The 25,549-nt window shown below is 42.9% G+C and overlaps 1 protein-coding gene across 1 annotated transcript; it reads left to right on the forward strand.

The window, feature by feature from the left end:
- The first annotated feature begins 222 nt into the window (after positions 1-222).
- LOC127317984 (uncharacterized) lies at positions 223-1,248 on the forward strand. Its single transcript, XM_051348592.2, has one exon. The coding sequence runs from the start codon at positions 353-355 to the stop codon at positions 1,058-1,060; it is 708 nt and encodes a 235-aa protein (XP_051204552.1). The 5' UTR covers positions 223-352; the 3' UTR covers positions 1,061-1,248.
- Positions 1,249-25,549: the final 24,301 nt, after the last annotated feature.

A 25,549-nucleotide genomic window follows, 5' to 3' on the forward strand; every position in this document is an offset into this window, starting at 1 on the left:
AAGTATCTCCGTGATATTAATATATGATTATTATCGATTTTTTTTGAAACAAGGCCTACATATGATCCCTTTTGCCAATCCACCGCGCGCTCCCTGCCATTGGTCCTCTTCTCTTCCTCGGCTAGTTTGCCGGCCCACCACCCTCACGCTCCAAACCATCCACCAACCTCCTCCCCAATCATGCTCGCATCACGACGCACCTACGCTACGCACCAGCATCCATTTGCATGTCTAAATTCTACTACAACTTCGTCTCGTTGCACACCGTCACGCGCGCCACTCGCGCGTGCTACCTGCACACCACCACCACACCATCTCCCTGAGTGGCTGAGTTTGAGCGAGGGAGGGCGCGATGGACTGGTACGACTGGCTCAGCCGGGCGGGGCTCGGCGAGGGCCTGGCCGCCGAGTACGCGGCCCTCTTCGAGAGCAACGAGCTCGACGCCGCCGACGTCCGCCACCTCGACCACGCATTCCTCGCCACCATGGGCGTCGCCGTTGCCAAGCACCGCCTCCAGATCCTCAAGCTTGCCAGGAAGGAGTCATCCGCCTCTGCCGCCATCACCGTCCTGCCGTGGCGCGCCACCAGGCTGCTCGCCGTGGCCGCGCAGCGGTCCGCGCGCTCCGTCGCCGGCTGCCTCCGCTCGGCAACAGCGCGCCGGGACAGACGCGCGGCCGTCGCGCCGCGCCCGCTGGAGCTCTGCCAACAACGCATAAACGGCGGCGGCAGCGGAGCTACGCGAGGGCCGGCGCGGTGGAAGGGCGCGCCGGCTGTCGCGGACAGCCGCGGCACGGCGACGAAGCTGGCGGCTTTCCTCGCGCAGTTCAGCAAGCCCGTGCTCATGCTCACGAAGAGCAGCGGGATTAAGGGAACGAAGAACGGCGCCGTGACGCCGACTACGCGCAGCGCCAAGGCCATTGCGGCGGGGTGCTTCGCGAGCACGGAGACGGGCAGCGACTACGACGCCGACGACGATGACGATGACGAGACTGACGACGGCGGCGGCGAGGATCCAGAGACGCCGTGGGAGTCCATGTTCCAGAATCTGAATCCCACTTAGGCGAGCCGCGCGCATGCGTGCGTCAGACAAAAAGACACATCCATGGTGCACTGGCAGTGGCTCCGTGCCTCAGTGGTCTGGTCACTACACTAACCACTCGCCAGTGGGCGCTCCGACATCTGTAACTAGTAATGTACTATTATCTGTTCGGTGTGAAATCGCAACGAGACTCTGTGTTGTTTTATTTACCACTATGTCAATTCTTACATTTCTGTGCATGGCGTCGGGGGTACTCCTGCTTCTTTTTGTGACCGAGTCGGAGAAGCTTCATCGACGTGGAGTGCAATGCAACATCCACTCGGTGGACTGCACCACTCCGTCAGTCAGTCGCAGCCATAGCATCATGCAGTGACAACAGCTTAATTACCTTCACTTTTAAGATAAAATGCAACAAGTATCTGAGTTTAAATTAATAAAGCCCTCAGTTTCAACAATCACCAAACATGTACGGTTCCAAGCAGGGAGATGCGATCTCACGCCGTCGCCACCGCATGTCGGCCCCGTCTCCGATGGCCTTGGTGCCTTATAGACATGGCGGACCCCTACGGCCGCTTGCCCGCGGGAGGTTCTCTTTTTTTGTTTAGATTTTTTTAGTATCTTCGAGAGAGTGAGGCAACGCCTACTTCTTGAAGTTGGATAAGGTCTTCCCGGCCATATCCTTGCTCATGTGGAGTTGTGCATCTCACGGATCTCTTAGGATCCAGTTGCTTTTTGTGTTCGTTGGTGTGGTCTCAAATCTAGCTCTTTCCATCTATGGGTTTTATCTTTGGCGATGGTTACTTCTCTGATATGTTGGTCCTTTAGCGTCTTAGCATGACGATTTTCCACTGTCTGTGCTAGCAATCTCTACTAAGACAAATTTTGCCTGGTTTCGGTGATGGGGGAGCGAGGACGGCGGCGTGCCTCCGGCTCGTGCCCTTGTTTGTAATCACCACTAGGTGATCTAAGGACTTATATATTTTTATATTATTTTTAGGGTTCTTTGTACTACTATAAATAATTATCAATAGATCTCAGTGGATTTTTTTCAAAAACAACTCACACTTGTGAAATTCGGTACTTCTTCCGTACTTTTTTGTTGACAAAACATAATACGAATGCTCACAAATACGTACATACACTTACCTCTATGAATGCAGCCACGCACTCCTATCTCTGGGAGCATCCCTGAGAGACCAGGTCCAAGAAACTAATCCGAGTAACAAAAAAGTTAAACCTGTGATTTGAACTACAATAGGTTGTAGTTGCCAATGTACTTCTAACCATCTAACCACGAGTTTATTCCATGCAAGAGATGTGCACACAGCTAACTATAGTTTTAGGGTGTAAATGCAACTGTCAAGGACAAAGCCCCTCCTTTTTTTTTGCGGGTAAACAAAGCCCCTCATTGACTAGTCTTGACAAACGTGACTACTACACCTGTTGTACACAGTACAGTAATCCAGGTTCACATGCAAGCCAGAACACAACAAGCGGGGTGGTGCCAAAAGGAAGGGTTTTAGATCTTGGCAATTTGGCGTTGTGCGCTCACTGACAAGCTCCTTTCTTTTGAATGTGTGAAACAACGACGGCATTCCAGTCTTTTCAGCTGTTGAAAGTGGGTAGCGGCGTGTCGTGCACAGATGGAGATAGACGACGCCGGCGGCGATCGGGATATGCAGGCGCCGTGGGAGTCCATGTACCGGGATCCCACTTGGCAAGCCGCATGCGTGCGCTGATACACGTCCATGGTGCACTGGACAGTGGACACTGGGCAGTGGCGATGCATTAGGCATCCATACTTGAGTCCTATCTTGATTTCCAAGTCAGGATACTAAATACAACCTTCGTTTCAAGGCTTAAGGTCAATATTTTTTCTAGAAAGTTAAACTATGTTATGTTTGATTATTTTTTTATTAAAAATCATTAACATGAAAAGTACAAAATCAATATCATTAGATAGATAATGAAATATATTTTCATATGGTATCTAAAATATATCATATTTGTTCATAAATTTTTCTAAAAATTTGGTCAAACTTTACTTCGTTTGACTTTATGAAAAAATATAGGCCTTAGGGCATCTCCAGCGGTGCGACGGAAACGGACGCTGAGCGACCGTTTTCGTCCGCCGTGACCGGAAATGCATCTGGCACCACCTGGCCCAAATATGCGCCTGGGATGCGTCTCTGGCGGACGCCCGGCGGACGCGGAAACTGTCCGCCCGCGTCAAGCGGACGTTTCATCGGGCCCGCCTGGCAGCGACCCTGCGTCAATGCGTCTTCTCCGCCAGTACTGGCAGCGAGGCGTCGCTTCAGCAGTCTGCGGCCGCGTAAATAGCGATGCCTCGCGTGGCGCGGCCGTCGCCTACCTCTGCGCACGTAGTAATGGATGCCACGCGTGGCGCGGCCATCGCCCTGGCTCCGACCTATATATACAGGGGCGCGAGCATCTCATCTCCTCCCCACTAAACCCTAGCCGCTACTACTGTAGCGGCGCTTCCTCTCAGCCTCCAGCAGATCCACCATGAGCAGCGCCAGACGCGGCCAGGCTGCCGCGCCTCCACCTCCACCTTCACCTCCCACTCCACCTCCTCCTGCCTCGAGCTCCTCCGAGGAGTTCGACTCCGAAGACAGCACGAGCGACCTCCTCGACCCGATCAGGAACGCCGTGGCCCTGGCTGAAGCGGAGAAGGAAGCACAGGAGGAGCTAGCGGGCCACGCGGCGTTGGACGCCGAGCTGGAACAGCGCAGGCTGGCGGCCGTCGCTGCAGCAGAGGACTCCGACTCCGAGATATCTTGGTCCTCCGATGACCCTGATGCGCCTACGCCGGAGGAGAGGACGCCGGAGCAGAGGGCCATCGTCGAGTCTTTCGAGACGCTCAAGGACGACGCCGCTAACGCGAGGCTGGAGCAGGCACTGAGCCAGGACGCGGCGGCGCACTGAGCCATAGCGGCCGCGCGGGAGGCGGCGGAGAAGCAGGCGACGGAGTGACGCAACAACGGTGCCGACCCGTCAGGAAGCATGTAGTCTAGGCCTATTGATCTACTTTGTATAGTTTTTATGCATTTTTATGTACTACTATGAAAGTTTTTAACTATGTTGCAATTCAAAAAATGGGTCGCCCCGGTGGAAGCACACGCAGACGCAAACGGACGCGCAGATAAAATATCTCCGCGGGGCGACACAAACGGACGCTCACGACCACTTTTGGACGTCCGAAATGTGTCGCGCTGCTGGAGATACCCTTAAACCTTGGGATGGATGTAGTACTACTCAATTATGTATGTCGCATAATTAACGAATTCGACCTGTAATTTTTCTTTCTCCAGGAAGGCGTAAATATAACTCGTATACATAGAATGGAATTTTGTATTGAGTAAATATGAGAATTTAGCCTCCCGAAGCGAACACATTTTGGACCGTCGGATTTTACAGTGGTGAATTGAGACAACTTCCATTTTTTGATGCCACAAGGCAAGTTGTTTGGACTCACCGAATATGTCTCGAGTGCTAGTGCCCATGCAGTGCAAAATGCCTAGGAAACCTTCAGGAATTGTACGTCATTCACAGATGCATCCGCAGTTTGAAATGTCGGGGCTAGCTTTTCATTCGCGGCTACCGACCGAAACACTCTGGCTACAAGTCTGGAGGACTATCGTGTTGGAGATATGCCCGAGAAGTAATAACAAAATAGTTATTATTATATCTTAGTGTTCATGACAAATGTTTACACCCCATGCTATAATTGTATTAAACGGAAACATTGATACATGTGTGTTGTGTAAACAACGAGAGTCCCTAGTAAGCCTCTCGTTAACTAGTTTGTTGATTAATAGATGATCATGGTTTTCTGATCATGAACATTGGATGTTGTTAATAACAAAATCATATCATTAGGTGAATGATGTGATGGACACACATCCATAGTAAGCATAGCATAAGATCAAGTCATTACTTCCTATAAGCTTTCGATACATAGTAACATAATCCTTCGACCATGAGATCATGTAAATCACTTACACCGGATGGGTACAGGGCCGACTCTGGCTATAGGCGACCATGGGCAACGCCCATGGGCCACCGTCTGGGGGGCCCATCAACACATCTATTTTCTTTGTATATAGTACAGTATACCTTGCTGTTGGAAAAAAAAATTAGAGAAATGCCAAAAGCCCAGCCGGAGGGAAAGAACGAAAGAAGAAAACGTCCAGGTCCACGCACTGACGGAAGTCACGAAACGACGCCTCGTTTTTTCCATCGACAGATCGGCCAACGCATCGATCGCTACCCTAGACGCATCGCCTCCCTGCGCCTCCCTCTCGTCTCGTCTCTCGCTCTGCCTCGCCGGCTCGCCCAGGACTTCCCAGTAGTCAGTAGATCGCCAGCGTCCAGCAGACAGCATCACAACGCCCGCCGCCTGAGACACCCTGGAGTCAGCAAACGCGCCCTAACTGCCTGCAACTAAGGTATTATGCTCTGCCTTTTTTTATAGATTGAAATTTGTTTTTTCCTGGAGTCATCTGTTCCGTCATCCGTGTAAACAATAGGTTTCCCAATGCCGAAGCGGAAACATAAATCTAGTGCTACGAAAAGGAATGAAAAAAAAGCGAGCGAATCAACTTATTGAATCACTGAAGCATTATTGAATGGCTTGGCTACAAGTTTGAGGTCAACTATGTTGCAATATGGATTGAATGGCTTGGATACATGTTGTATTGAGAAGGATATCTTGGATAACATCGATCTTGAAGTGGTCCTCAATGATTTTGCATCTAGAAATGCTTGAAGAAGTTTTTTTGTGAAGCACTGAAGCATTATTGTCGATGGAGTAATAAAACTAGCAAGAAATACTATTACTTATTTGAGGTAATAAAACTAGCAAGAAATACTACTACTTATATTTTGCTACTCCTTTTGTCTTCCTGTCGTTATTTATAGAAACTCATACTATGAATGCATCGATGAATATTAATTTTAATATTTTGCTAGTAAAACTAGACACATATATTTGTATATACGTGCATACATATTAGTTTTAGGGGCCACTTTCATCAGCTTGCCCAAGGGCCACAGAAAAGATAGAGCCGGCGCTGGATGGGTACTTTGATTACATCAAACGCCGCTGCGTAAATGGGTGGTTATAAAGATGGGATTGAGTATTCGGAAAGTATGAGTTGAGGCATATGGATTTAGAGTGGGATTTTTCTATCCCGATGACGGATATATATACTTTGGGCCCTCTCGGTGGAATATCGTCTAATTAGGTTGCAAGCATGTGACAAGGTCACAAGAGATGTGATACGCGTACAGCACGGGTCCGTTGGGAACCCCAAGAGGAAGGTGTGATGCGTACAGCGGCAAGTTTTCCCTCAGTAAGAAACCAAGGTTTATCGAACCAGTAGGAGCCAAGAAGCACGTTGAAGGGTGATGGCGGCGAGATGTAGTGCGGCGCAACACAGGGATTCCGGCGCCAACGTGGAACCTGCACAACACAACCAAAATACTTTGCCCCAACGAAACAGTGAGGTTGTCAATCTCACCGGCTTGTTGTAACAAAGGATTAGATGTATAGTGTGGATGATGATTGTTTGCAGAAAACAGTAGAACAAGTATTGCAGTAGATTGTATTCGATTAAAAGAATGGACCGGGGTCCACAGTTCACTAGAGGTGTCTCTCCCATAAGATAAATAGCATGTTGGGTGAACAAATTACAGTTGGGCAATTGACAAATAGAGAGGGCATGACAATGCACATACATGATACGATGAGTATAGTGAGATTTAATTGGGCATTACGATAAAGTACATAGACCGCTATCCAGCATGCATCTATGCCTAAAAAGTCCACCATCAGGTTATCATCCGAACCCCTTCCAGTATTAAGTTGCAAACAACAGACAATTGCATTAAGTATGGTGCGTAATGTAATCAACAACTACATCCTCGGACATAGCATCGATGTTTTATCCCTAGTGGCAACAGCACATCCACAACCTTAGAACTTTCTGTCACTGTCCCAGATTTAATGGAGGCATGAACCTACTATCGAGCATAAATACTCCCTCTTGGAGTTACTAGCAAAAACTTGGCCAGAGCCTCTACTAATAACGGAGAGCATGCAAGATCATAAACAACACATAGGTAATAGGTTGATAATCAACATAACATAGTATTCTCTATCCATCGGATCCCAACAAACACAACATATAGCATTACAGATAGATGATCTTGATCATGTTAGGCAACTCACAAGACCCGACAATGAAGCACAATTAGGAGAAGACGACCATCTAGCTACTGCTATGGACCCATAGTCCAGGGGTGAACTACTCACACATCACTCCGGAGGCGACCATGGCGGTGAAGAGTCCTCCGGGAGATGATTCCCCTCTCCGGCAGGGTGCCGGAGGCGATCTCCTGAATCCCCCGAGATGGGATTGGCGGCGGCGTCTCTGGGAGGTTTTCCGTATCGTGGCTCTCGGTACTGGGGGTTTCGCGACGAAGGCTATAAGTAGGCGGAGGAGTTAGGTCAGGAGGGGTCACGGGGGGCCCACACGCTAGGGCCGCGCGGGCCCCCCTGGGTCGCGCCGCCCTAGTGTGGCGGCGCCCCGTGGCCCCACTTCGTCTCTCCCTCGGTCTTCTGGAAGCTTCGTGTGAAAATAGGCCCCTGGGCGTTGATTTCGTCCAATTCCGAGAATATTTCCTTACTAGGATTTCTGAAACCAAAAACAGCAAAACAAAGAATCGGCTCTTCGGCATATCGTTAATAGGTTAGTGCCGGAAAATGCATAAATATGACATAAAGTATGCATAAAACATGTAGATATCATCAATAATATGGCATGGAACAAAAGAAATTATCAATACGTCGGAGACGTATCAGCATCCCCAAGCTTAGTTCCTGCTCGTCCCGAGCAGGTAAACGATAACAAAGATAATTTCTGGAGTGACATGCCGTCATAACCTTGATCATACTATTGTAAGCACATGTAATGAATGCAGCGATCAAAACAATGGTAAATGACATGAGTAAACAATTGAATCATAAAGCAAAGACTTTTCATGAATAGTACTTTCAAGACAAGCATCAATAAGTCTTGCATAAGAGTTAACTCATAAAGCAATAATTCAAAGTAAAGGTATTGAAGCAACACAAAGGAAGATTAAGTTTCAGCGGTTGCTTTCAACTTGTAACATGTATATCTCATGGATAGTTGTCAATGCAAAGTAATATAACAAGTGCAATATGCAAGTATGTAGGAATCAATGCACAGTTCACACAAGTGTTTGCTTCTTGAGGTGGAGAGAAATAGGTGAACTGACTCAACATAAAAGTAAAAGAAAGGGCCCTTCGCAGAGGGAAGCATTGATTGCTATATTTGTGCGAGCTTTGATTTTGAAAACATAGAAACAATTTTGTCAACGGTAGTAATAAAGCATATGTGTTATGTAAATTATATCCTACAAGTTGCAAGCCTCATGCATAGTATACTAATAGTGCCCGCACCTTGTCCTAATTAGCTCGGATTACCTGGATTATCATCGCAATACATATGTTTTAACCAAGTGTCACAAAGGGGTACCTCTATGTCGTCTGTACAAAGGTCTAAGGAGAAAGCTCGCATTGGATTTCTCGCTATTGATTATTCTCAACTTAGACATCCATACCGGGACAACATAGACAACAGATAATGGACTCCTCTTTAATGCTTAAGCATTCAACAACAATTAATTTTCTCATATGAGATTTGAGGATATTTGTCCAAAACTGAAACTTCCACCATGGATCATGGCTTTAGTTAGCGGCCCAATGTTCTTCTCTAACATTATGCATGCTCTAACCATTCTAGTGGTAAATCTCCCTTACTTCAGACAAGACGGACATGCATAGCAACTCACATGATATTCAACAAAGAGTAGTTGATGGCGTCCCCAGGAACATGGTTATCGCACAACAAGCAACTTAATAAGAGATAAAGTGCATAAGTACATATTCAATACCACAATAGTTTTTAGGCTATTTGTCCCATGAGGTATATATTGCAAAGGTAGAGGAATGGAAATTTTAAAGGTAGCACTCAAGCAATTTACTTTGGAATGGCGGAGAAATACCATGTAGTAGGTAGGTATGGTGGACACAAGTGGCATAGTGGTTGGCTCAAGGATTTTGGATGCATGAGAAGTATTCCCTCTCGATACAAGGTTTAGGCTAGCAAGGTTATTTGAGACAAACACAAGTATGAAGCGGTGCAGCAAAACTCACATAAAAGACATATTGTAAACATTATAAGACTCTACACCGTCTTCCTTGTTGTTCAAACTCTTACTAGAAATTATCTAGACCTTAGAGAGACCAATTATGCAAACCAAATTTTAGCAAGCTCTATGTATTTCTTCATTAATAGGTGCAAAGTATATGATGCAAGAGCTTAAACATGAGCACAACAATTGCCAAGTATCAAATTATCCAAGACATTTTACCAATTACTACATGTAGCATTTCCCGTTTCCAACCATATAACAATTTAACGAAGAAGATTCAACCTTCGCCATGAATATTATGAGTAAAGCCTAAGGACATATTTGTCCATATGCAACAGCGGAGCGTGTCTCTCTCCCACACAATGAATGCTAGGATCCATTTTATTCAAACAAAACAAAAACAAAAACAAACAGACGCTCCAAGCAAAGTGCATAAGATGTGATGGAATAAAAATATAGTTTCACTAGAGGAACCTGATAATGTTGTCGATGAAGAAGGGGATGCCTTGGGCATCCCCAAGCTTAGACGCTTGAGTCTTCTTGAAATATGCAGGGGTGAACCACCGGGGCATCCCCAAGCTTAGAGCTTTCACTCTCCTTGATCATATTGTATCATCCTCCTCTCTTGATCCTTGAAAACTTCCTCCACACCGAACTCAAAACAACTCATTAGAGGGTTAGTGCACAATCAAAAACTCACATGTTCAGAGGCGACATAATCATTCTTAACACTTCTGGACATTGCGCAAAGCTACTAAAAGTTAATGGAATCGAAAAATCCATCAAGCATAGCAAAAGAGGCAATGCGAAATAAAAGGCAGAATCTGTCAAAACAGAAAAGTTCGTAAAGACGAATTTTATTAAGGCACCAGACTTGCTCAAATAAAAATGCTTAAATGGAATGAAAGTTGCGTACATATCTGAGGATCACTCACGTAAATTGGCATAATTTTCTGAGTTACCTACAGAGAATTAAGCCCAGATTCGTGACAGCAAAGAAATCTGTTTCTGCGCAGTAATCCAAATCTAGTATGAACCTTACTATCAACGACTTTACTTGGAACAACAATGCACAAAACTAAGATAAGGAGAGGTTGCTACAGTAGTAACAACTTCCAAGACTCAAATATAAAATAAAGGTGCAGTAGTAAAATCATGGGTTGTCTCCCATAAGCGCTTTTTTTAACGCCTTTCAGCTAGGCGCAGAAAGTGTATATCAAGTATTATCAAGAGACGAAGCATCAACATCATAATTTGTTCCAATGATAGAATCAAAAGGTAACTTCATTCTCTTTCTAGGGAAGTGTTCCATACCTTTCTTGAGAGGAAATTGATATTTAATATTACCTTCCTTCATATCAATGATAGCACCAACAGTTCGAAGAAAAGGTCTTCCCAATATAATGGGACAAGATGCATTGCATTCAATATCCAAGACAACAAAATCAATGGGGATAAGGTTATTGTTAACGGTAATGCGAACATTATCAACTCTCCCCAAAGGTTTCTTTGTAGAATTATCAACAAGATTAACATCCAAATAACAATTTTTCAATGGTGGCAAGTCAAGCATATTATAGATCTTTCTAGGCATAACGGAAATACTTGCACCAAGATCACATAGAGCATTACAATCAAAATCATTGACCTTCATCTTAATGATGGGCTCCCAACCATCCTCTAGCTTCCTAGGAATAGAAGCTTCGCGTTCTAGTTTCTCTTCTCTAGCTTTTATGAGAGCATTTGTAATATGTTTCGTGAAAGCCAAATTTATAGCACTAGCATTAGGACTCTTAGCAAGTTTTTGTAAGAACTTTATAACTTCAGAGATGTGGCAATCATCAAAATCCAAACCATTATAATCTAAAGCAATGGGATCATTGTCCCCAATGTTGGAAAAAATTTCAGCAGTTTTATCAAAGGCAGTTTCAGCAGTTTTAGCAGTTTCAGGCAGTTTTTCGCGCTTTGCATTAGAAGTGGAAACATTGCCAACACCAATTCTTTTACCATTAATAGTAGGAGGTGCAGCAACATGTGGAGCATTAGCATTGCTAGTGGTGGTAATAGTCCAAACTTTAGCTATATTATCTTCTTTAGCATTTTCTTCTTTTTCCCACCTAGCACGCAACTCGGCCATCAATCTTATATTCTCATTAATCCTAACTTGGATGCATTTGCTGTAGTAACAATTTTATTATTATGATTTTCCTTAGGCATAACTTTCGATTTCAAAAGATCAACATCAGCAGCAAGACTATCGACTTTAGAAGCAAGTATATCAATTTTCCCAAGCTTTTCTTCAACAGATTTGTTAAAAGCAGTTTGTGTACTAATAAATTCTTTAAGCATGGCTTCAAGTCCAGGGGGTGTGTTCCTATTATTGTTGTAAGAATTCCCATAAGAATTACCATAGCCGTTGCCATTATTATAAGGATATGGCCTATAGTTGTTACTAGAATTGTTCCGGTAAGCATTGTTGTTGAAATTATTATTTTTAATGAAGTTCACATCAACATGTTCTTCTTGAGCAACCAATGAAGCTAACGGAACATTATTAGGATCAACATTAGTCCTACCATTCACAAGCATAGGCATAATAGCATCAATCTTATCACTCAAGGAAGAGGTTTCTTCGACAGAATTTACCTTCTTACCTTGTGGAGCTCTTTCCGTGTGCCATTCAGAATAATTAATCATCATATTATCAAGAAGCTTTGTTGCGTCGCCTAGAGTGATGGACATAAAGGTACCTCCAGCAGCTGAATCCAATAGGTTCCGCGAAGAAAAATTCAGTCCTGCATAAAAGGTTTGGATGATCATCCAAGTAGTCAGTCCATGGGTTGGGCAATTTTTAACCAAAGATTCCATTCTTTCCCAAGCTTGTGCAACATGCTCATTATCCAATTGTTTAAAATTCATTATGCTACTCCTCAAAGATATAATTTTAGCAGGAGGATAATATCTACCAATAAAAGCATCCTTGCATTTAGTCCATGAATCAATACTATTCTTAGGCAGAGATAGCAACCAATCTTTAGCTCTTCCTCTTAATGAGAAAGGAAACAATTTTAATTTTATAATGTCACCATCTACATCCTTATACTTTTGCATTTCACATAGTTCAACAAAATTATTAAGATGGGCAGCAGCATCATCAGAACTAACACTAGAAAATTGCTCTCGCATAACAAGATTCAGTAAAGCAGGTTTAATTTCAAAGAATTCTGCTGTAGCAGCAGGTGGAGCAATAGGTGTGCATAAGAAATCATTATTGTTTGTGGTTGTGAAGTCACACAACTTAGTATTTTCAGGAGTATCCATTTTAGCAACAGTAAATAAAGCAAACTAGATAAAGTAAATGCAAGTAACTAATTTTTTTGTGTTTTTAATATGGAGAATGCAAACAAGACAGTAAATAAAGTAAAGCTAGCAACTAATTTTTTGTATTTTGATATAATGCAGCAAACAAAGTAGTAAATAAAATAAAGCAAGACAAAAACAAAGTAAAGAGATTGGATGTGGAGACTCCCCTTGCAGCGTGTCTTGATCTCCCCGGCAACGGCGCCAGAAAAAGAGCTTGATACGCGTACAGCACGCGTCCGTTGGGAACCCCAAGAGGAAGGTGTGATGCGTACAGCGGCAAGTTTTCCCTCAGTAAGAAACCAAGGTTTATCGAACCAGTAGGAGCCAAGAAGCACGTTGAAGGTTGATGGCGGCGAGATGTAGTGCGGCGCAACACCAGGGATTCCGGCGCCAACGTGGAACCTGCACAACACAACCAAAGTACTTTGCCCCAACGAAAACAGTGAGGTTGTCAATCTCACCGGCTTGCTATAACAAAGGATTAGATGTATAGTGTGGATGATGATTATTTGCAGAAAACAGTAGAACAAGTATTGCAGTAGATTGTATTCGATTAAAAGAATGGACCGGGGTCCACAGTTCACTAGAGGTGTCTCTCCCATAAGATAAATAGCATGTTGGGTGAACAAATTACAGTTGGGCAATTGACAAATAGAGAGGGCATGACAATGCACATACATGATATGATGAGTATAGTGAGATTTAATTGGGCATTACGACAAAGTACATAGACCGCTATCCAGCATGCATCTATGCCTAAAAAGTCCACCTTTAGGTTATCATCCAAACCCCTTCCAGTATTAAGTTGCAAACAACAGACAATTGCATTAAGTATGGTGCGTAATGTAATCAACAACTACATCCTCGGACATAGCATCGATGTTTTATCCCTAGTGGCAACAGCACATCCACAACCTTAGAACTTTCTCACCGTCCTGCATTTAATGGAGGCATGAACCCACTATTGAGCATAAATACTCCCTCTTGGAGTTACTAGCAAAAACTTGGCCAGAGCCTCTACTAATAACGGAGAGCATGCAAGATCATAAACAACACATAGGTAATAGATTGATAATCAACATAACATAGTATTCTCTATCCATCGGATCCCAACAAACACAACATATAGCATTACAGATAGATGATCTTGATCATGTTAGGCAGCTCACAAGACCCGACAATGAAGAACAATTAGGAGAAGACGACCATCTAGCTACTGCTATGGACCCATAGTCCAGGGGTGAACTACTCACTCATCACTCCGGAGGCGACCATGGCGGTGAAGAGTCCTCCTGGAGATGATTCCCCTCTCCGGCAGGGTGCCGGAGGCGATCTCCTAAATCCCCTGAGATGGGATTGGCGGCGGCGGCGTCTCTGGAAGGTTTTCTGTATCGTGGCTTTCGGTACTGGGGGTTTCGCGACGAAGGCTATAAGTAGGCGGAGGAGATAGGTCAGGAGGCGTCACGGGGGCCCCACACTCTAGGGCCGCGCCGCCCTAGTGTGGCGGCGCCCCGTGGCCCCACTTCGTCTCTCCCTCGGTCTTCTGGAAGCTTCGTGTGAAAATAGGCCCCTGGGCGTTGATTTCGTCCAATTCCGAGAATATTTCCTTACTAGGATTTCTGAAACCAAAAACAGCAGAAAAACAAAGAATCGGCTCTTCGGCATTTCGTTAATAGGTTAGTGCCGGAAAATGCATAAATATGACATAAAGTATGCATAAAACATGTAGATATCATCAATAATGTGGTATGGAACATAAGAAATTATCGATACGTCGGAGACGTATCAAGATGACATACCACGGTACGAGTAAAAAGTACTTGTCAGTAACGAGATTGAACTAGGTATGGAGATACCGATGATCAAACCTCGGACAAGTAAAGTATCGCGCGACAAATGGAATCGGTATCGTATGTAAATGGTTCAATCGATCACTAAGTTATCGTTGAATGTGTGGGAGCCATTATGGATCTCCAGGTCCTTCTATTGGTTATTGATTGGAGAGGAGTCTCGATCATGTCTGCATTGTTCACGAACCGTAGGGTGACGCGCTTAAGGTTCGATGCCGTATAGTAGATTTCGAATATGAGATGGGGAGCGAATGTTATTTGAAATCTCAGATGGGATACAAGACATCACGAGGAGGTCTGAAATGGTCCGGAGAATAAGATTCATATAAGAGAAGTTGATTTCTGGGGTTCAGAAAAGTTCGAGATTTTTTCGGTGGAAGACCGAGAAGGTTCTAGAAGGTTCCAGAGGGTCCACCAGTGGGCCCATGACCCCAGGAAGGGCCACATGAGCCGAGGGGGTGCAGCCAAACCCTAATGGGCCAGGCGCACCAGCCCCTCAAGGCCTAGGGCGGCCACCCTTTAGGGTTTCCCCAAAACCCTAGGGGGGTAATGGCTTGGGGGCAAGTTTCCCCCCATCCCTCTTTGGCCACCGGCCCTAGGGCTTGGAGGAGGGGCCAAGGCAACCCTGTCCATCCCCCCCTATATAAAGAGGGGAGGGGCAGGGGGCGCAGCCCTCCTTCACCCTCCAACCCTAGCCGCCCCTCTCTCCTCCACCATACGTTCTGCTTCGGCTTGGCGAAGCCCTGCAGAATCTTCTTCTCCTCCACCACCACCACACCGTCGTGCTGATGGGATTCCGAGGAGATATACCACACCTCCGCTGCCCGCTGGAACAGGGAGAGGAAGGACTTCATCGACACCGTACGTGCGACCGAGTACGGAAGTGCTGCCGAATTGCAGCACCGGAATGATCGTCTACATCAACCACGAGATTTGATCTCGTTTAGGCTTTGGAACTTTGATACGTCCATTTTGCATCACCATTTTATATCATAATTTGTTGTTATTCATTGATATATTTCATATTTGGAGATGATACTTATGTTATTTCATCTATTTTGCATGTTTCATGATTGTTGGAGGATCGCGCACCGGAGTCAGGATTCTGCTGGAAAAAGCGCCGTCAGAATGCAATATTTCGGAAGATCAACAATTGACGGAAATTATATGAAAAATCCTATTTTTCCAGAAGACGAAGGGAGCCAGAAGGGGGAGCCGAGGAGGGCAGCCATGGGCCCACCTCATAGGCCGGCGCGGGCCAAGGCCTGGCCGCGTCGTCATGTGAGGAGGGGGCCCACAGCCCCCTCTGGCCTCCTCTCCTTCGCGTACATCTTCGTCCCGAAAACCTAAGCTCCAGAGGATAGTCGCGAAGAGTCATAGCCGCCTCTGCGGGGCGGAAAACACCAGAGAGAAAAGAGCTTTCCGGCAGGCTGAAATCTGCCGGGGAAAATCCCTCCCGGAGGGGGAAATCGACGCCATCGTCACCATCATCGAGCTGGACATCATCTCCATCACCATCGTCATCATCTCCATCATCATCACCGCCGTCTCCACCGCTGCACATCGTCACCGCTGTAACGATTTGGGTTGGATCTTGATTGTTTGATAGGGGAAACTCTCCCGGTATTGATTTCTACTTGTTATTGATGCTATTGAGTGAAACCATTGAACCAAGGTTTATGCTCAGATTGTTATTCATCATCATATCACCTCTGATCATGTTCCATATCATGTCTTGTGAGTAGTTCGTTTAGTTCTTGAGGACATCGGTGAAGTCTAAATGTTAGTAGTGAATTATGGTTGAGTAATATTCAATGTTATGATATTTAAGTTGTGGTGTTATTCTTCTAGTGGTGTCATGTGAACGTCGACTACATGATACTTCACCTTTATGGGCCTAGGGGAATACATATTGTACTCGTTTGCCAATTGCGGGGTTGCCGGAGTGACAGAAACCTAAACCCCCGTTGGTATATCGATGCAGGAGGGATAGCAGGATCTCAGAGTTTAGGGTTTGTGGTTAGATTTATCTTAATTACTTTCTTGTAGTTGCGGATGCTTGCAAGGGGTATAATCACAAGTATGTATTAGTCCTAGGAAGGGCGGTGCATTAGCATAGGTTCACCCACACAACACTTATCAAAACAATGAAGATTAATTAGCCATATGTAGCGAAAGCACTAGACTAAATTCCCGTGTGTCCTCAAGAACGTTTGGTCATTATAAGTAAACAAACCGGCTTGTCCTTTGTGCTAAAAAGGATTGGGCCACTCGCTGCAATTGTTACTCTCGCACTTTACTTACTTGTACTTTATTCATCTGCTATATCAAAACCCCCTGAATACTTGTTTGTGAGCATTTACAGTGAATCCTTCATCGAAACTGCTTGTCAACACCTTCTGCTCCTCGTTGGGATCGACATTCTTACTTATCGAAAATACTACGATACACCCCCTATACTTGTGGGTCATCAAGACTATTTTTTGGCGCCGTTGCCGGGGAGTGAAGCGCTATTGGTAAGTGGAATTGGTAAGGGAAACTTTTACTGTTTGTGCTGATTTTATTCCTGCATGCTGCTATAATTCATTATGGAGAGATCTTCTCTTGAATTTTTATTTGGAAAATCTACTACTACTGCAAAGGTAGTGGATGAGGCGCCAGGTGAGGAAGATGTTCCGTACAAAATACCTATGAAAATTATTGAACGTGTTGTGGATAACCGCTATACAGGGGATGGAACTCTCCATCCTGGAGATCATTTACTGTTCTTACATGAATTATGCGGTTTATTCAAGTGTGCAGGTATTGCTATGGATGAAGTGAGGAAGAAGCTATTCTCTATATCGTTTAATGCGGTAAAGCGGGCGCCTTTGGTATAAATTACTGGATGATGGGGATTCTCTTGAATGGAATGATATTGTGCCCCGATTTTATTCTAAGTTCTATCCTCCAAGTGAAATTCACAAGGATCGGAACCGCATATATAATTTTTGGCCTCATGATGGAGAGAGTATTGCCCAAGCGTGGGGGTGATTGAAGTCTTTAATGCTCAAATGCCCCATTCATGAGCTTCCTGGTAATATTATTATTGATAATTTCTATGCAAGACTTTCTTTTCAAGACAAGACCTTGCTGGATACTTCTTGTTCTGGATCATTTACACGCAACAAAGAAGAGTTTAAAAGGGACCTTCTTAATCGGATCCAGGAGAATACTGAAGGATGGGAGAACGACAAAGATAGAGAGTCAGGTATAAAATATGATTATAAATGCATTGAAGCTTTTATGGATACTGATAAATTTCGTAATATTAGTGCTACTTATGGTCTTGATTCTCAAGTTGCTGCAAATCTTTATAAAGCTTTTGCCTCTCATTATGAACTGCCTAAGAAGAACTTTGATAAGTATCATGAACCGTATAAAGATAAAATTGATTCATCTATAAATAAATGTGTTGTAATTGAAACTGTTGATCATGTTATTCCTGAAGCTTATATTGAAAAAACTCCTTTCCCTGCTAAAATGAAGGAGTACTCCGTTATAAATAGTGCGGTTAATAAAAGTGAAAAGAAACCTATAAAACCTGAAGAGCAAATAAAAGTTGAACCCGCTATTGCAATAGTTAAAGATCTTGTGACTGAAAATGTGGAGGATGGTCATATTATTTTCTGTGAAGATGCTTCTAATATTGTTTCACATCCTAATAAGTCTAGAAAGACTAGTGTTCCTATGCTATCTGTTAGAATTGGTGATCATTGCTATTATGGTTTATGCGATATTGGTGCAAGTATTAGTGCTATTCCTTATGAGCTTTATACGGAGATTATGCACGAAATTGGTTCTTGTGAACTTGAAGATATTGATGTGGTTATTCGGCTGGCTAATAGAGAAACTATCTCTCCAATTGGTATTGTTCGAGATGTGGAAGTTCTATGCGGTAAGATTAAATATCCTGCTGATTTTTTGGTACTTGGTTCTGCTGCTAGTAAGTATTATCCTATCATTTTTGGTAGATCTTTTCTAAATACTTGTGGAGCTGTTATATATTGCAAGAAAGAGAAAATTTTGACTAAATTTGCGGGTGAATCTTATGAGTTTAATTTCTCTAAATTTGCCAAAACTCCTTATAAAGCTGATTCGCCTAATAATGATTTTAGAGTTGAACAGTGTGCATCTATTGCTCTTGCTCCTAATAATCCTTTGCAGCAACATTTGGAGAATAGTGAGAGTGAAGTTTTTAGGGAAGAAAGAAATGAGCTTGATGAAATTTTCCTTCCTCAACCTATTCTTAAACATGACTTGCCTGTAGAAGATCTAGGTACAACATTACCACCAAAGGAAGATCCTGTTTTTGATTTAAAACCATTGCCTGATAATCTTAAATATGCTCATATTGATGATAAGGAAATATATCCTGTTATTATTAGTTCTAAGCTTTCAGAGATTGAGGAAGAAAGGTTATTGGAAATATTGAAGAAACACCGAGGAGCTATTGGCTACACTCTTGATGACTTGAAGGGGATTTCTCCCTCTATTTGCCAACATGCCATTAATATGGAAGATGATGCAAAGCCTGTTGTTGAACATCAGCGTCGTCTAATTCCTAAGATGAAGGATGTGGTAACAAATGAGGTATTAAAACTTCTTGAAGCTGGTATTATATATCCTATTGCTGATAGTAGATGGGTTAGTCCTCTACATTGTGTTCCTAAGAAAGGAGGAATGACTGTTGTACCTAATGATAATGATGAGCTCATACCTCAAAGAGTAGTTGTAGGGTATAGAATGTGCATTGATTATCGAAAAGTTAATAAGGTTACTAAGAAAGATCATTACCCTTTACCTTTTATTGATCAAATGTTAGAAAGGTTATCTAAAAATACTCATTTTTGCTTTCTTGATGGTTATTCTGGGTTTTCACAAATTGCTGTTAAAACTAAGGATCAAGAGAAAACCACTTTCACTTGTCCCTATGGAACTTATGCTTATAGACGTATGCCTTTTGGTTTATGTAATGCTCCTGCTACTTTTCAAAGATGCATGTCTGCTATTTTTCATGGTTTTTGCGATAATATTGTAGAGGTATTCATGGATGATTTTTCTGTCTATGGGAATTCTTTTGATAATTGCTTGCGGAACCTTGATAAAGTTTTGCAGAGGTGTGAAGAAACTAACCTTGTTCTTAATTGGGAGAAATGCCATTTTATGGTTAATGAAGGAATTGTATTGGGACATAAAATTTCCGAGAGAGGTATTGAAGTTGATAGAGCTAAAGTTGAAGCAATTGAGAAGATGCCCTATCCTAGGGATGTTAAAGGTATTCGTAGTGTTCTTGGTCATGCTGGGTTTTATAGGAGATTCATTAAAGACTTTTCCAAGATTTCAAAACCACTTACTAATCTTCTTCAAAAAGATGTACCTTTTGTTTTTGATGATGATTGTAAGGAAGCTTTTGAAACTCTAAAGAAAGCCTTAACAACTGCTCCTATAGTTGAACTTCCTGATTAGAACTTACCTTTTGAAATTATGTGTGATGCTAGTAATTTTGCTGTAGGCGCTGTTCTTGGACAGCGAGTAGATAAAAAGTTAAATGTTATTCATTATGCTAGCAAAACTCTTGATGCTGCTCAAAGAAATTATGCTACAACTGAAAAAGAATTGTTAGCTGTAGTCTTTGCTTGTGACAAGTTTAGATCCTATATTGTTGATTCAAAAGTTACAATTCATACTGATCATGCTGCAATTAGATACCTGATGCAAAAGAAAGATGCTAAGCCAAGGCTTATTAGATGGGTGCTTCTGTTGCAAGAATTTGATTTGCATATTGTAGATAGGAAAGGTGCTGATAATCCTGTTGCTGATAATTTGTCTAGATTGGAAAATATTGCTTATGATCCTGTTCCTGTTAATGATAGTTTTCCAAATGAACAATTGGCTGTAATAAAGGTGAGGTCGCGAGATAGCCCTTGGTATGCTGATTATGCTAACTTTATTGTTTCCAAGTACTTGCCTCCAACCTTTTCAGAACAGAAAAGGAGGAAATTCTTTTATGACTTGAGGCATTATTTTTGGGATGACCCACACTTATATAAAGAAGGAGTGGATGGTATTCTGCGAAGATGTGTTCCCGAATATGAACAATAAGAGATATTGAGTAAATGTCATGGTAGTGCCTATGGAGGACATCACGCTGGAGATAGAACCGCGCAAAAGGTTCTACAATAAGGTTTTTATTGGCCAACTCTCTTCAAGGATGCAAGGAAGTTTATTTTATCCTGTGATGAATGTCAAAGGGTTGGTAATATCTCCAGACGCAATGAAATGCCTATGAATTATACTCTTGTTATTGAACCATTTGATTGTTGGGGATTTGACTTCATGGGACCTTTTCCCTCCTCAGAAGGTAACACTCATATACTTGTCGTTGTTGATTATGTTACTAAATGGGTTGAAGTCATACCCACAAAAAGTGCTAATGGTGAGACCTCTCTAAGAATGCTTTAGATATTATTTTTCCTCGATTTGGAGTTCCTAGATATATTATGACTCATGGAGGTTCTCATTTTATTCATGGTGGTTTTAGAAAAACTCTTGCTAAATATGGTATTAATCATAGAATTGCTTCCGCTTATCATCCTCAAACTAGTGGGCAAGTAGAACTATCAAATAGAGAGATTAAATCTATCTTGCAGGGCAAGTAGAACTATCAAATAGAGAGATTAAATCTATCTTGCAAAAGACTGTTAATAAATCTAGAAAGAATTGGGCTAGTAAATTGAAGGAAGCATTATGAGCTTATAGAACTGCTTATAAAAATCCCATGGGTATGTCACCGTATAAAATGGTTTATGGAAAAGCTTGTCATTTACCTTTAGAACTAGAGCACAAAGCATATTGGGCTGTAAGAGAACTAAATAAAGATCCTAAACTAGCCGGTAAGAAAAGATTGCTACAACTGAGTTCTCTAGATGAATGGAGAAGTGAAGCTTATGAGAATGCTAAACTCTTTAAAGAGAAAGTTAAGAAATGGCATGATAAAAGAATTATCAAAAGATAATTTAATATTGGGGATAAAGTCCTATTGTATCGGTCTCGTCTCAGATTCTTTGCAGGGAAATTACTCTCAAAATGGGAAGGACCATATGTCATTGAGGAGGTGTATCGTTCAGGGGCGATTAAAATTAGTTCTCTCCAAGGCGATGTCACACAAGTGGTGAATGGACAAAGACTCAAGCATTATATCTCAGGTGATTCTTATAATGAAGATGTTGATGTTATTCGAGTGGAAACTCCGGAAGCTTTCATCAAAGGAAAAATTGACAGTCCGGCAGAGTTTGACTTTGAATAGGTAACAGTACTGGTAATAAAAAGTTCGCGTTTTACTTTTCGAACAATGTTTTTGCTGTTTTTGGAAAATATGAAAAATTACGAGATCGAAACGGAGTGGAGGAGACGCACGAGGGCGTGCCCCCATAGGCCGGCGCGGGCCCCAGCCTGGCCGCGCCGCCCTATGAGGAGGCCACCTTGTTGCCTCTCTCCGACTCTGGTTCGACCTGGTACTTTCCTTGTGTCATAAAAATTCCTGCTATATAATCCCCCGGACCCCTGAAGGTCCGTATATCGTTTTCTCGACTTGTTTTGTTTTGAGCTATTTTCTGCCAGGATCTGGAGCCATCATGTCTTCGCCAGGAACTCCGAAGGACAGTTTCTTTGAGGACGTCGTCAACCCGTACATGAACGAGTTGAAGATGCACCCCAAGGAATTGCTGCTCGTTGATGGAGAGTTGCAGATCAAAGATGTCCAGGGTCCTAAAGGAGAAGGAAGCTTGGAAGACAGGATGGAGAAGCTAGAACAAGAGGTCTTCAACTACAAGAAGATGGCTGAGCGTGAAGTGGACATCTTCCACAAGATTGTGTCTGAACTTATTGATGGACACAAGAAGGAGACTGCAAAACTGTGGGACGACATCCTCTCGCTTCACGACACCACCAAAAAACTCCAAGCTCAACTCTATGATGTTCAGAATCAAAACTGTGAGTATGAAAATAGGTTTAAACACATAAGCTATGCTGCTAGTTTCAGGATTCCCGAGACCAAGATGCCGTTTGTTGATGGGGAGCCTCTTCCTTGGAAGTCTGATGATGGGAATTCATCATCACCACCGCCGAAGGAGTAATTCATCATCGGTATTGGCATCCCCTTGGTTTGTTCCAAACTTGGGGGAGTGCCGCGGTATCACATCATCACTATCTTTTATTTTTACTATCAAGTAGTGTCATATCATGAGTAGGGAAGTTATCATATAAGATGGGTTGCAGTGTGGAAGTATCTCTCTTTAGTTGGTTGTCTATGTATCCCTTGGTGTGAGTTATCGTTATGGAATATTAATGAGAAGTCTTATCATTTACATATTGCGCATCTTATTTTAGTTTGCAATCTCTATTATATGATTGATCTTGTTATTAGTATTGGTATCACTTTGGGAGCATTGAATAAATCTATTTGGTTTTGGCAACCTTAGCATTGGTCAATAGCAACAACACTTTGAGGTTTAAGTAGAAAAGAGAAATACATGTAGATATGTTGTTTCATTATCTTTCTTTCTTGTTAGCTCTTAAGCTTATTATTTTGAAGTTAAAATTGTTTGTGCTTACAAGGAAGATGCATGATTGTTTCTATCACATGTATATTTGTTTGTTTCCCTCAACTCTTATGCTTGCTAATTAACCTTGCTAGCCAAAGACCTGTACTGAGAGGGAATACTTCTCGTGCATCCAAACCTTAACCCAAACCTATGCCATTTGTGTCCACCATAACTACCTACTACATGGTATCTCCTGCCATTCCAAGTAAATACTGCGTGTGCTACCTTTAAACAATTCAAAATTTACTATCTCTTATTTGTGTCAATGTTTTATAGCTCATGAGGGAGTATGTGGTGTTTTATCTTTCAATCTTGTTGGGCAACTTTCACCAATGGACTAGTGGCTTCATCCACTTATCCAATAATTTTGCAAAAAGAGCTGGCAATGGGGTTCCCAGCCCCGATTAATTAACCTTCATAATTTTAAAAATGGACACTCCTCCATGGTATGTGATTGTTGGAAGGCACCCGAGGATTCGGTTAGCCATGGCTTGAGAAAGCAAAGGAGGGGAGGAGTGTCATCTAAATAAAACTAAAATAAAAAGGCACTCCTTCATGGTATGAGATTGTTGGCAGGCACCCGAGGATTCAGTTAGCCATGGTTTGTGAAAGCAAAGGTTGGGAGGAGTGCCAACCTAAATTAAAACTTTATGGGAGCCGCTCTTCGAGAGTTTGTCTGGCAAGGGGGTTAGAGTACCCGCTACCAGTCGTTGACAACAACAAACACCTCTCAAAATGTTACTTTTACTCTCTTTATATGATTTCAAAACTGAAAAAGCTCTTGCACATGATTTAATCCCTGCTTCCCTCTGCGAAGGGCCTGTCTTTTACTTTATGTTGAGTCAGTAAACCTATTTCCCTCCATCTTAAGCAAGTATTTGAGTTGTTGTGATCAAACCATCTATATTGCGATCTATTTCATCATGTCCTTTACTCTTCCTTGTTTAGTACAAGTTTTATCTGAATGAATATAGCTTTGAGAGTTCTCAATGATTATGAAGAGATTATTATGATTGAGTATGCAAGCTATGCCATATAAATTTTAACATGAGAGCGCCGCTCGATAGATAAGTATAACCTGTTAATTGTTCTCTGACCAAGAACGAAGTTTGCCATCACCAATTATGATTTCTTATGCACCTTTATTTGTGATTACCCTCTACTTGTTTGAATTATATGAGGAAGTTGTTCACTAGAATGTCTTGTGTGAATGAATATGATGCTTCTTGTTCGTATTTTATTTATCGACTCTTCACCCCATAAACATGTGGTCATGTTTACCGATTTCAGTTTCGCTTGGGGACAAGCGAAGTCTAAGCTTGGGGGAGTTGATACGTCCATTTTGCATCACTATTTTATATCATAATTTGCTGTTATTCATTGATATAGTTCATATTTGGAGATGATACTTATGTTATTTCATCTATTTTGCATGTTTCATGATTGTTGGAGGATCGCGCACCGGAGTCAGGATTCTGCTGGAAAAAGCGCCGTCAGAATGCAATATTTCGGAAGATCAACAATTGACGGAAATTATATGAAAAATCCTATCTTTCCAGAAGACTTAGGGAGCCAGAAGGGGGAGCCGAGGAGGGCCGCCATGGGCCCACCTCATAGGCCGGCGCGGGCCAAGGCCTAGCCGCGCCGCCATGTGAGCCCCTCTGGCCTCCTCTCCTTCGCGTACATCTTCGTCCCGAAAACCTAAGTTCCAGAGGATAGTCGCGAAGAGTCACAGCCGCCTCTGCGGGGCGGAAAACACCAGAGAGAAAAGAGCTCTCCGGCAGGCTGAAATCTGCCGGGAAAAATCCCTCCCAGAGGGGGAAATCGACGCCATCGTCACCATCATCGAGATGGACATCATCTCCATCACCATCGTCATCATCTCCATCATCATCACCGCCGTCTCCACCGCTGCACATCGTCACCGCTGTAACGATTTAGGTTGGATCTTGATTGTTTGATAGGGGAAACTCTCCCGGTATTGATTTCTACTTGTTATTGATGCTATTGAGTGAAACCATTGAACCAAGGTTTATGCTCAGATTGTTATTCATCATCATATCACCTCTGATCATGTTCCATATGATGTCTTGTGAGTAGTTCGTTTAGTTCTTGAGGACATGGGTGAAGTCTAAATGTTAGTAGTGAATTATGGTTGAGTAATATTCAATGTTATGATATTTAAGTTGTGGTGTAATTCTTCTAGTGGTGTCATGTGAACGTCGACTACATGATACTTCATTTTTATGGGCCTAGAGAAATACATCTTGTACTCGTTTGCCAATTGCGGGGTTGCCGGACTTCAGTGAAGTGTTCGAAACCAGTTTGGCCATTTTATTGGTGTCGGGACACACCGTCAGTCCGTCAGTAATCTCAGTCGTGCGATT

Source organism: Lolium perenne, chromosome 7 (genome assembly GCF_019359855.2).
Source record: "Lolium perenne isolate Kyuss_39 chromosome 7, Kyuss_2.0, whole genome shotgun sequence".
Lineage (NCBI taxonomy): Eukaryota > Viridiplantae > Streptophyta > Magnoliopsida > Poales > Poaceae > Lolium > Lolium perenne.

Coding starts and splice junctions, on each gene's coding strand:
- LOC127317984 (XM_051348592.2), top strand. CDS start 353: ATGGACTGGTACGACTGGCTCAGCCGGGCGGGGCTCGGCGAGGGCCTG.